The following is a 13055-nucleotide window of genomic DNA, read 5'->3' on the forward strand; positions in this document are numbered from 1 at the left end:
TTTTGAAAGATGAAGCTTGCGATTATGGTAAGGGGCGTTACATTTCCGACGCGTGCTTGCGGTGTTCGGCCAATCACAATGCACTGGGTCAGCTGGCCAATCAGAGCAGACTGCGCTTTTCGGAAGGAGGGACTTTGTAGAAAACTAAGCGTTTGAGAGAGGCGGGGCATAGAGGACTTACAATAATGTACAGTATTTGAAAAATAATGTGTTTTTTGAACATTTAAGGGGTCATATGATGTGATTTCAAGTTTTCCTTTCTCTTTGGAGTGTTACAAGCTGATTGTGCATAGATAAGATCCCTGAAGTTGCAAAGACTAAAGTCTCAAAACCAAAGAGATATTCTTTATCAAAGTTAAGACTCTGCCACGCCCCCCTAAAACGGCTTGTTCTAACACGCCCCCACATATCTAGGTCACTATGTGGGAATATTTGCGTAATGCCGCCCAAATGTTCACGCAAAGAAAGAAGGCGTGGTTTCAGTAACCGCAGTTAGTGTTGAAGCAGCATGTCAGGGAGACGCTGTGTGTTTCTAGGCGAAAGCAAAAGCACTTTATTTGGCCTTCCGAAAGTAGATGCATTTAGGAATCTTTAAGATTACTTACAACAGAACAGCAATGCATTTTATGGACGACCGTTTCGTGAACCTAGGAGAGGAGGTAATTCTGACTTTGCTATGACAATCTGGCGCTTCTGAATGAGCTACTGTTTTGTTATTAGTTTAAGTATTTGCTTTTGACTGTTCAAATGCGGAGTTTTGCGCATTGTGTGTGTGTGTGTGTGTGTGCGCGAGAGAGAGAGAGAGAGAGAGGAGAGACAGTGTCACATCACAGTGGAGTCAGCTGTCTTAACCGTGGCTTGTGTACTGCAAACACATACCAGCTTCCTCACTGTGTCTGTCACGCGACTCTGTTCCCCTTTTGGGCTCTGTCTTTACGTTTATTTTGAAAGATGAAGCTCGCGTTTATGGTAAGGGGCGTTACATTTCCGACGATTGCTTGCGGTGTTCGGCCAATCACAGTGCACTGTTCCAGCTGGCCAATCAGAGCAGACTGCGCTTGTCGGAAGGAGGGACTTTGTAGAAAACGAAGCGTTTGAGAGAGGCGGGGCATAGAGGACCTACAATAATGTACAGTATTTGAAAAATTATGTGTTTTTTGAACATTAAAGCATGTCAACATATTCTGTTACACCAAATACACAAAATAATGATCTTTAAAAAAGCATCATATTACCCCTTTAATAACAGAAAGTTCAAAAGAACAGCATTTATTTGAAATGGAATTTTCTTTGTAACACTGTTAAATTGGTTTTACTGTCCCTTTCAATCAATTTAATGCATCCCTGCTGAAAAAAAATTTCTTACTGACCATAAACTTTTAAACGGTATAGTGTATAATTAAATATATAAAATAAACCTGATTTTGATTAAGCACCTTCTTTCAGCCCCATTTTGTCCTTTATTCATGGAAAGTGCTAAAACTCGGAAATCCAAATTGTTAACACACCAAACCGTTGGCTGGGTTCACCAGAATCAATCATAACAGCAATGGTTGAAACTCTCATAATGCTAGCAATTAATGCTGCCACGCGGAAAAAACAATAAATAACAATAAGCCCATGGCCTTATTAAACAAATCCACTCTGGAATATCTGTGGCTGTCAATGAAGAATGATTCCAACATAAAAATAACTCAAATCCACACTGACTCATTAGTGCACACAGCTCACAGAGGTGATGTCATACAGTATTAACTAAGGACCGCAAAGATGTAGGTCAATGAACATCATCATAATGGCACTCATCTCACTTATGCTCACTCATACTCTGAAAAAAGTTCAAACAATCCTGATGTACTGTTAAGATCGATTTGCACATCTCTTTGAAAAAGGCCAGAGATTCACACCAAGGTCACTATGAATGGAACCAAACGATTCCATTCGTGAAGCATTAAGAAAAGTAGCTTGGTTCAGACTAATTGCCAAACAGACTGCCAAACAACTCTCTGCTCAAGCATTACGCCATTACTGGGTAGAATGTCTGGAGAGACCTGGAAGAAGCCTGGCTAATATTTCTTCATGATAAAATGGGGGCACCAAAATGGTTTTCTCTCCAGACTCATATTAACCCTAAAATGTGAGACAAAACTGTCATATTTTCATGTTATGTATTCTTTTCATTTGATTAATGTGTCTTTGACCATGTGATGAAATCAGTTTCCAGTTAAACTGGATGGTTTTAAATTTTTTACTATTTATTAAATTTGTATTTACTCATATTTATTATTTGGTTCATATTATATGGATAGTGCCTTTCTCTTTGCTTTATCGTCCCTGAACCTGCCAACCAACCATCTTTTGATCATAGCAAGATAACCTATGAAAACTAAACACTTATGTAAGATCTGGATAACAGCTAACATGTTAAATGCCCAAATGTAAACGTCAACGAAAATTTATCACACTGAAAACCTGCAATAAACTGTAAAATGCCTTGGCAGACCTGTTTTCGTTATCTGTGGAAAAACTCAGCACTTCTCACTGATCCTGGTCCAAATCTATCATATCTGTTATGAGCGTCTTTCCAATGTCGTCTTCACATAAAATGTTAATTAAGGAAAGTACCGAAGCCTCTGTAACTCAGAGCAGAGGATAAGCTCTGGGTAAAGTAATGGAAGAATGTGGAGCTAGATGCTGTGGGTACCGTGGTCTGTGTGTGTATGTGTCATTAATGCACTGCTATAGTGCCACGTCACACTAATCTGTAGCACCAGAGAGCAGAGCACATGAGATCAGTTCTGTGTGGCTTGATAAACACAGAGGATGTGTATTTAGTTGTCATGGATATGTGTCTCACCTCAGGCTGTATCGCTTTGAATACAGGAGCATCCATCAAAGTGATCTGACTCTGCAAAATAAAAGCTACAATTTAAAACTGAGTATTACAAGCTTAAAAAAAGATAGTTCACTCAAAAATAATATTTTGCCATCATTTAATACCTCAGGTCATTCCAAACCTGTATGACTTTCTTTCTCGCATTGAACACAATGTTTAGCAGAATGTTCAAGCTGGTCTTTTCCATACAATGAAAGCAGATAGAGACCGTTGTCATCTGTGGTCACCATTTGCTTTCACTGTATGGGAAAAAGTAAATAATTTTAGAGTGAACTATTACATTAACATATTTAAATAAGGCATATTTTTGTTTGTACATTTTCAAATATACTTGACAAAAGTACTATTGATTTCTTGGGGGGTGAAACATTTTTACAGTGGAAAAAGTTATTTAATGCACATTTAATAGAACGTAGTGGGTTTCTATAATTATAAAAAGAGCAATATCTAATGAATAGGTAATTGAATGCTTCCCTTGAGCTCACATATTACATTTATGAGATGGAAAGACGAAATTTCAGAACTAGGCCATTGTGCACTTAAAGTCAGGGACGAAATTGACATGAATCAGTATGAGCAATGATCTGATAGTAAGTGCTGCCAAGGTCTGAGAACATTTTACTTAACAGTGATGCATATGTTTTTCAAAAAACTGAAATATGTTGCCCTAGCTTCAAATCACTGCAGTTTCCATGCCAAACCCTTACTGTGTGGTAAAATGAGTATAAAAATGAGTAAAAAAAAAGAGTTTTATTTTTTCTAATACAGATGAGGCTTTAAGAAAGTTAAAATATTAATGTCCTATCATCAACTAATGTTAAAAGGCGAACAAAAGCAATGCAACTCCTATCTCCTTTAAACTTGATTTTAAATCCAAAATTCAACTTCAGAAGAGAAATTAGCTTTCTGTGAGGAAAAGACTACATTTTAGGTTTCTATTAACTGAAAAGCATGCCCTCTTTTTATTGTATTTATTGCATCTGTCAATGGGAGTACATTTTTAGCTTTTAGTGCCACTAGTGGTCTTTTCCACAACTGCAGCAATTTGCACCTGCATCAACATATTTCATTGTTAAAAAAATGAATGCAGTGTCATGTTTTGACACTAGAGCATTTAGAAACTTACAGCAAACTCCTCAGATGTCACTTTGAGCATGTCAAACACCACCGCGTCAAAACTCTTGGCAGAGTCCAAACTCCGTCCATCCAGGGACTCTGAACTACTGCTGTCCTGCAGACACAGGAGGAAGGCAATTAGGCAGGAAAGAGAAAGAAGAGCTGGACATTATATCAGGAATGATATTTCATACACCTATAAAATCCATATGGACAAAGAGCCATGACCAGCTGCACTCTTCCCGTGGACATTTAATCAGTTTAATTACCATTGTCCATTTGAATTACTTCATTCCATTTGATTATTCAGCACACATTGTAAAAGTGGATCAGAAAGCAACCACATCACTTTATTAACAGGCAATGCGCCAATCCAGCCCATATTGTAATTAAAGCCAGACAAAAATAGACCACATAACAAAGGCCAGAGAAAGAAAGATACAGTCACTATAAAAAGAATGGTTTCTCCTCGGCAAATTATCCTAACAGATCCCCTTTGAAGTTCCCCCATTCCATCCAGTGTAATATCTGTACTGATGTAAAATCTCAGTCTTATCTTCTCAGTGTCTTATCTGCTCTGTGTGCACCCTTAACCGCTGGAAGATTCGTTCATGCCCTCATTTCAGGTTATTACTATTCAATGTGTGCACTACCGTTCAAAAGTTTGAAGTCAGTAAGATGAGATTATTATCATTATTATTATTATTAAAGAAATTATTTATTTTATTCAGAAAGGATGCATTATATTGATCAATAGTGATAGTAAAGACTTTTATTATGTTACTAAAGATTTCTATTTCAAATAAATGCTGTTCTTTTTTTATTCAACAACATTGATAAATAAGAAATGTTTCTGGAACATCAAATCAACATATTAGAATGATTTCTGAAGGATCATGTGACACTGAAGACTGGAGAAATTAAACTTTACCAACACAAAATATTAAATTCAAAATATTACTGTTTTTACTGTATTTGTGATCAAATAAATGCTTCTTTCAAAAACTTTTAAACAATCTTACCAATCCCAAACCTTTAAATGGTAGTGTGTATTATTAATTATCAAACTTTAGTACAGTGTGTCTGTATTCATGAATGTAAGAGTGGATGGTCTCATATGCAGGCTGTGAAACATTCTTCTTTCTCAATCTAAGATCATTTTTCTTGGTCTGTAATGTTATAAACTACTAGTACATTTCACTTTTGGGACATAAATGGTTTCTCTGCTGAATCTTTAAGCAAGACCTGCCCTTTTTCAATAAATATTCATGATCATCAATATCCCTATTTCCTTGGCCTTTTTCTATGTTACCATGAATCTTATATTAATTGCTCTTCTGTATGTGTTCTAATGCCTCACAAACATAAACATTTGTTGTTGTTTTTTTATTTTTTATTTGCCACCACGATGTGATGTTTTCTAGCTAGCAAACATAGATGAAGTTTCACAACAGTAAACTGTTGACTTAAAATACATCAACTGAAGGTCATCATCATTAACTACAAAGCCTATAAGACTAAGCCAACCATAAACTCACACATTATTTCCAAATAAACTAAATGGCCACTAAGAAAATTGAGGCAATAAGCATCACTGCTGCAATTAAACTCCTAACTGGCAGTTTCATTTGGACTACATCAATGTGAAAATAGTGTTGAAAGATCTTTCAGTATGTCCCCTGTCCCAGTGCAGACCAACACCTCTTACGAAACTGTCTCAGCATGCTTTAAAATAACAAAAATAAACAGAACCAATGCAGGAAAAAATTCTCATTCCATTCCATCTGACCACAAAAAAAAAGTCATAATTCACTCAACCTCCACTTGTTCCAAACCTGTATGAGTTTCTTTCTTCTGTTAAACACAAAAGTTGATATTCTGAAAAATGTTGGTATCCGAACAGTTGATGAGCACCACTGACTTCCATAGTAGGAAAAATAAATACTATGGAAGTCAATGGTGCTCATCAACAGTTCGGATACCAACATTTTTCAGAATATCATCTTTTGTGTTCAACAGAAGAAAGAAACTCATTCAGGTTTGGAACATGTGGAGGGTGAGTGAATGATGACAGAATTTTAATTCTGGAAGTGAACTACTCCTTTAAGACTTTTTGAACCTATAACTGCTGGGAAACACAACGTGTCACATCTTCTAATAAAACTATCCCAGAGTTGGAGCTCACATGGTATGTCAATGACATAACACTGTGACACTGGAGCAGCATCATGCCAGTGTGTATTTGAACTGATCAGCACTGATGGGCCAAAAAGCTGCTGTTTCTCTGATCTGATTCCCCTCAGCAAGCTAATATCATGTGATCTAACTTGGATGCTATACACAACATTCAGTTCAGACTCAACAGCGACCCCAATCAGTGTCTGAGCAATCACATGCACCACTGAGACTATAATAATCAGCTGCAATAAATCTCCAGTTTATAATCCATTATGCACAGTTTAATGTTCAGTGCTGATGCTTTAGCAGTTTACTGATTATCCTTATTTACCAATCTTTTTGATATTGATCCTGGCAAGAACACTAAATAAAATAAAGTAAAATAAAAGAGATAAATCTATGGCACAGCTATGTAGAAAATTTGCCGGTGGGTATAATGATCAAATATAAATCAAGACAGGCACTGTCATAAACAGCCAAACATTTCAAGACAGATGTTGTCACAGTTTAACTCTTTAGTAAACAAATAGGATGTGTTTTAGTACCTGTGTGTGGCGGGAGGTGATGCTGACGCTGGCAGGGAATCCATTCCTCCTGTACATGCTCTCAGTCAGAAGAGAAGACCCAGATCACAGCCGACCTCAGCTGCTCACCACCACACACGACCTCTCAGCCATCCCTGGAACACACAACCACACACATTACACCTTATTTTATGCCCAAATAGGTGTATCTGGCAACTAGATTTTGTTTTATTAAGCCTATTAAATAGAAATTATGACTTAAAATAAAATACTGTATTTTTATTATCATCATTATTGTTTAACACACTGTGCTACTGTATTTGGGATCTACTCATTCTGAGGAGCAATGCATAATATAGCCAGTAGAGGGAGGTCTTCACTATAAATGCAGCTCTCTCCCCTCAACATGACTCCTGCATTTGCCCTACATTCTTCCAGCCAGCCATTTCTTGTTCAAATGAGCCACATACTTATCATCGCAACATTATGAAAAGACCCTGCAGAGCTGCTCTCCTGTGTACTGCTCAATGACATATTTCAGTCTGTATGGCCAAAGCTGATTGCGCTTCAGGATCCAGATTTTCAGTTTGATAGTAAATGGTCACCCAACAATTTCAAATATTGGTTACTGAACAATATTTAAAAAAAATACCCTAAAAATAAAGCACTGAAATGTTTTATTATTACCAAAAAGCACAGGGCCAGCAGTATGCTGAAATTAACAGGAGAAGCTAACATCATCGCCTGTTCAAATCAATGGGAGACTTGCAGATGTAGCTTATTATTTGTAGTTTATATATATATATATATATATATGCAATTTCTCAAGTACGACTCCTCACTCCAGGGTTATTATCGGTAACTTTAAAAAAAACTAAACTAAACCTAAACCATAAAAAAACAATTTTTGCTTAAAATAAAATAAATGTTAACCAAATTTAAACTTATTGTATTTTTAGCTAGTTGCCAAAGCACCATTTCATGTTTTACTTGATGTACTACAACAAATAAAACTAAAACTGAACTAATAAAATGACAAAACACACAAAATATAAAATAAAAAACATTAAAAAAAAAAAAAAGGTAAATATAAAAATAAAAACATTCAAAATAATAATAATAAAAGCTATAATAGTATCTCAATGATAATAAAATAACACTGTCACCCTATGTGCTCATTACCAGAAAAAAATATGTAAGGCAACAACAAACTAGAAGAGATGACCTCAGCATATTCAGCTCAAGTTATGAAGGAGCAGTTTTAGCAATGCGATATCAAGAGAAAGTGTATGACAGGCAGACAGGAAGGGAACAAGTTACCGTGTTACGCAGAGCAGTTTCAATTAAGTCTTTGATCATTTGTATATGTATGATATGTATGATATTGTATATGTATGTAATGAGGTTCAAACATGAGGAAAAACATGACCTTTAATTCTACATTATCTATAGTAATTTTTTGTAAGTAGTCATATCATACATTTTTCTAATAGATCTACTCATAATGTTAGTGATAATAAAATATTTGTTTTCTGTCTGTCTGAAGTAAATTTTAATTTTGAAGCTTTACATAGTATATTAAACTTCAAAATGGTATTTCATTATATGACCCCATTAGCAAACATTTATTTTTACAATAACTAACTAGTATCAATAATACTTTAATACAATATATATAAATTTGCATACCCATTCTGTTTTTCCAGATCTTTCACATGGCTAATATGTGCATGGTAGCGTTGGTGAAAGCCATCCCAAGTCGCGGTTCTTTAGTAATACTGAAAGAGAAATAGAGATAACAGGAAAAAAACAAAAAAACATTATGATCATTATGAGCTCAATAAACTCTTGACTTTGATTAATTGAGTTGTTTTATGTTTCATGATTATGACACAATTGCTAACATGGATCAAATGTTGTACTATAGTGTTTCAAAGTTAAATACCCCAGCCAGAGGCATGGCTAAACTCACTGTTTTACCTGAGAGCAGCAGCATTTAACTAGTGTAATCAAGTGTGAAGAATTCAGTCAACACTGATAGCACTCATGTTTGCTGTCCACATGCAGGACTGCTTTTGTTTATTTAGCTGTATTTGTCCATATGGCTTGCTTATGAATGCCTAATGGCACTACATTATACTAGCTACACTACTGTTCAAAAGTTTGGGGTTGGTAAGATTTCTTCAAGTTTCTGAAAGAAACGTTTATGTTCATAAAAGCCTTTAATGCTCACCAAGGCTGCATTTGTTTGCAATATTGTAAAATATGATTACAATTTAAAATAACTGCTTTCTATATTAAGACATTTTAAAATGTAATTTATTCCTGTGATGTCAAAGCTGAATTTTCAGCAGCCATTACTCTGGTCTTCAGTGTCACATGATCCTTCAGAAATCTTTCTGATATGCTGATTTGGTTCTCATTTCTTATTATCAATGCTGAAAACATGTGCTATATACAATTTTATTGGAAACAGTTGATCATGTGGAAACGGTGATGCGTGTTTTTCGGTATTCTTTGATGAACAGAAAGTTCAAAAGTTAGAGCTGTCATCTTCCAATGCATCATACCATAGTAACCATAGACAAAGACTGTAACTACAACACAGCTAAAAAGAAAACTTCAGCCAAACTGTAACCTACAAAACATTTTGGATTGTTGTTTGGATGTACACCGCCCTGCAGGTAAGGTAACTTGCTTGATACAATAAACACTGCGTTTTGAGCATATGCTTAAATGTTGCTTCAGATAGGCATAATGCATAAATCTGTCAGTCTTTATTATAAAATAAACCCTGACAGGGAGATCTGAACCCTGACATGAAGTACAGAGGGGTCTTGAATCACTCTTAAGTTTCAAGTTACTAACTTGAACTTGAAATATTGACCCATTGAATGTTGAAACATTACTATTCCAATTATATTAGATTAGCTTAAAGCTTCTGCTAACAAAAAAGCCCATTCCCAGTAGCATCAGTCAGTTGCCATGGACAATGTGCAAATATATTGTTTTTCACCACTGATTGTCAAAGTTAACCAATCAGAATCAAGTATAACACTAAAACCACTAGAGCAAAGAATAATCTGTAATGCAGTGATGTCTCTTTTTCTGAGTTACTGGTCAAATGCTATAGTGTTTTAAATAAGTTTAGCTTAGAAGTGTAATTCATATGCTCTATTTATTTCTCTGTAATTATCCTTCTAGGTAATTGAATTGGACTGCTGTTTTTCACATACACCGTCATACTGCAAGCCAGTCTGACAAATACAATTAAAAATGTCTAGATTCAACCTGCCACTAGCAAACGTGTAAAACTAAAACACAGCACGTTTCTACATACAGTGAGAGCGGATGAAAGCCCCAAAGTGTTTGAAGACACCATGCGGGTTCCAGTGAAGATGGAGTACGAGCTGGGAGAGCAGACAGAGCATCGCCTCAAGGAAATGGGCGCCCGCTGTGTGGGGGAAACCTTAGACGTAGAGTACTACTACGATACTGACAGCTTCCAACTGGCTTCTACACAGACCTGGTTGAATCAGCATAACGGCCAATGGGGACTGATCCTGGCAGAAGAACAAGAGCTTAATCACACTCTATCATACGACACCAAAAAGTTGGAAGTTGGACATTCTGAAGAAAAGAAACGCAAAACACTCAACTCATCACTTGAAGAACAATCAGAAACAGGTGCTGCCTTTAGAGAAACATCAAGCAATGAGTGTCCTGAGAAGGTCATGTCCAAAAGCCAAGTTCAGAGCGCATCCTCAGATACGTCTCTGATATACACAGAACTAAGTGACCCGTGCTCCATCATGCTGCATCTCTCAAAGTGTCTCCAACTCCCTCTGACCCACAATGAAATGCAAAGTATGACCATGAAGAACTTCTTGAACATGGCCCGGATCCAGATGTATGACAGCTGGACCAGGACGAGCACAATAAAGTACTCTCTTCCTGGTGGCTTCTCACTGGTGGTGGAGAGAAACTACACAGTTCTCACTGAAACTCCTTCTGTATTTTTGATGATGAATGCTGATGTGCTGAGCATAAGCAGTGAGCTGGAAAAGATGGATCGACTGTGTAAAGAACTAGGCCTAAAACCAAAGGCAAGCTCAGATGAATGATTATAAACGATTGTTGAAGTTAGCACACATGCTCTGACACAACAAACTGTAGTGGTTATGTGGACATCTTCTCCCCATAAATCCCTGTGCTGTTTTAACTTAATTGCAATTAATAAAAGGGCCAAAAATAAAAATCTCTCTCTTTTAAAAATAACCTCTCAAACTGACATATAATAAATTTACAAACTTTATGGTAACCCTTTACAATAATTAGGTAACAAGACATAACATTTTTAGTACTATATAATCTATATTTTTTTTACATATAATATAATATAATATAATATAATATTATATAAACTGAATGGACACTTCCACTATATATTTTTGTGTTTCCATTTGCTCCGATAGCAATAGAAAAAAAAAAATCCATGATAGCATTTTTATATTTTCCAAAGGAGAAAAACATATGAAGAGATTGAATACAGTGGTTAGAAGCAAGAAAGCGATGTAGTGCCAATTAGTTTTCTGAAATTTAATGTCAAGGTCATATAACAAAATTTATAGTGTTATAAATGTTATAAACTTAAAAAAAAACATTAAAAAAAAATTGCTAGATTTATGATGTTAACTGTGGAAACACATCATCAGAGGCTATGATAAAGGGTCAATATAATATAATATAATATACTGTAATTTATAAATATATTACTGTTAATTGTTTTATTGTTTATACAGCTTTTTGTTAAAATTGTATTATTGTATTGTATGCAAAAATTTATATTAACCAAAATAAAAAATGCTGTATAAGTCTACATTGTTATTGTAGTAACAAATATGAACTTATAACCTAACTGTAAAATGTTATCAACTTTATTAACATTATTCTGTATTACGTTGCTAAAATGACATTTTTCCAAACTAAAAATACCCAAAATAGCTGAAATTACCATCTCAGATATTAAAACAACTACAATTGTTCTACAATAACAGTTGTAACAATTTTATTTCCTAAAGACTCACAGGTGTGATTTTGCCCCATTTTATCGAAGATACAGATTCAGCTTAAGCACCCTCTACTGAGACATCTATAGTTTCTATGGCAACCGAAAGAGCTGTAATGTGTTCATATTTTTTATATTATACACATGAGGGCAGAGCAGTCTGCAGGCAACAATCTGCCACATTGGATGTCCGACATGTTCAACACTGGCAATGTTTCTTGTCCCTGACTCCAGACGACCTGCAGTATTGTAGTAACTGAAGTATGGATCTCGCCAAAATAACATTAATCTCATTTTACAGATGCTTTTATCTAAAATGACTTAGTGTGCATTCAAGGTATATGTTTTATCAGTATCTGGGAATTGAACCCATGACCTTGTCATTGCTAATACTGTGATCTACCAGTCGAGCTCCAGGAACTCTAAGGTGTCAAACAAACAGAAAACACAGGGTTGCTCCTGAAACAATAACAGATGTTCTCATCAGCACTTGCAGCAGACAGCAGATTTCACGGAGGCGTAACACACAACAAAACAACACAATATAGTGTAGCAGATTCTTTGGCTACCCTAGCACACACTTGAAGGTTTGCAATTGACTCTAAACATTGAATACAGGAGCACTACACAGCAACTGAGAAACATAACGTGGAGGATAAGAAAGAAGACATCTACTACATTAAATGTTGATCTGAGAGCTGAGCTTTTACTTAATTACACTAAAAGTAAATGAACTTCACTGGTAAATTACACACCACTATTTGATGAGAATTGTCAATGTTGTTAAATATGTAAAAATAAGTAAAGGGGAAAGAACTAAATTCAATAAATAAATAAGAGATGCCAAATAAATTAAATGCAAAGAAAAAATAGCTCTGCAGTAGTAAATTTGACTGATTCATAACTTTCATAAAGTTGTAATGTCATGTAAAGCCATTAAACATTACATTTAACAGGTAAGTAGTTGTTGAGTGCATTTTGAATTATTAATGTTTATAACAATATATGAATCAGTTTCATAACTATTTGAGTGTACAATGACTATTGATTAGTAGTATTAAATGTAATGAAGTTATTCATGTTAATAATAACACCTAGTACAAAACTATAGCATAATTATTTTATTGGCAAAGGTGCATAAAAACCTACAGGACAAACTGTGTCTTTGAACCTCAATATAACTTTACAAACTTTAATTCACAACTAAACTATTTGTATAACTTGAAAAAAGAAATAAATAAAATTGGATGGCAACTTACACTGTAAAAAAAAA

General features: G+C 35.2%; 2 protein-coding genes across 2 annotated transcripts in view; one reads left to right on the forward strand and one right to left on the reverse strand.

Moving 5' to 3' along the window:
- LOC107727327 (ras-specific guanine nucleotide-releasing factor RalGPS1) overlaps positions 1–13055 on the reverse strand; it is a 107576-nt gene that overhangs the window by 92265 nt on the left and 2256 nt on the right. The window contains exons 2-5 of the mRNA XM_016537171.1: positions 8404–8492; positions 6736–6869; positions 4023–4127; positions 2858–2908 (exon numbers count right to left, since the gene is read on the reverse strand). Coding sequence (XP_016392657.1) covers positions 2858–2908; positions 4023–4127; positions 6736–6792 — 213 coding nt within the window. The 5' untranslated portion in view covers positions 6793–6869; positions 8404–8492. The remainder of the gene's footprint in view (positions 1–2857; positions 2909–4022; positions 4128–6735; positions 6870–8403; positions 8493–13055) is intronic.
- Positions 8838–10838, forward strand: LOC107727325 (uncharacterized). Its single transcript, XM_016537169.1, has 2 exons — positions 8838–8886; positions 10057–10838. Exons 1-2 carry the CDS (start codon positions 8838–8840, stop codon positions 10836–10838), a joined length of 831 nt encoding a protein of 276 aa, XP_016392655.1.

The sequence above is a fragment of the Sinocyclocheilus rhinocerous genome, unplaced genomic scaffold (assembly GCF_001515625.1).
Source record: "Sinocyclocheilus rhinocerous isolate Xijiao unplaced genomic scaffold, SAMN03320098_v1.1 scaffold1298, whole genome shotgun sequence".
In the NCBI taxonomy this organism is placed as follows: domain Eukaryota; kingdom Metazoa; phylum Chordata; class Actinopteri; order Cypriniformes; family Cyprinidae; genus Sinocyclocheilus; species Sinocyclocheilus rhinocerous.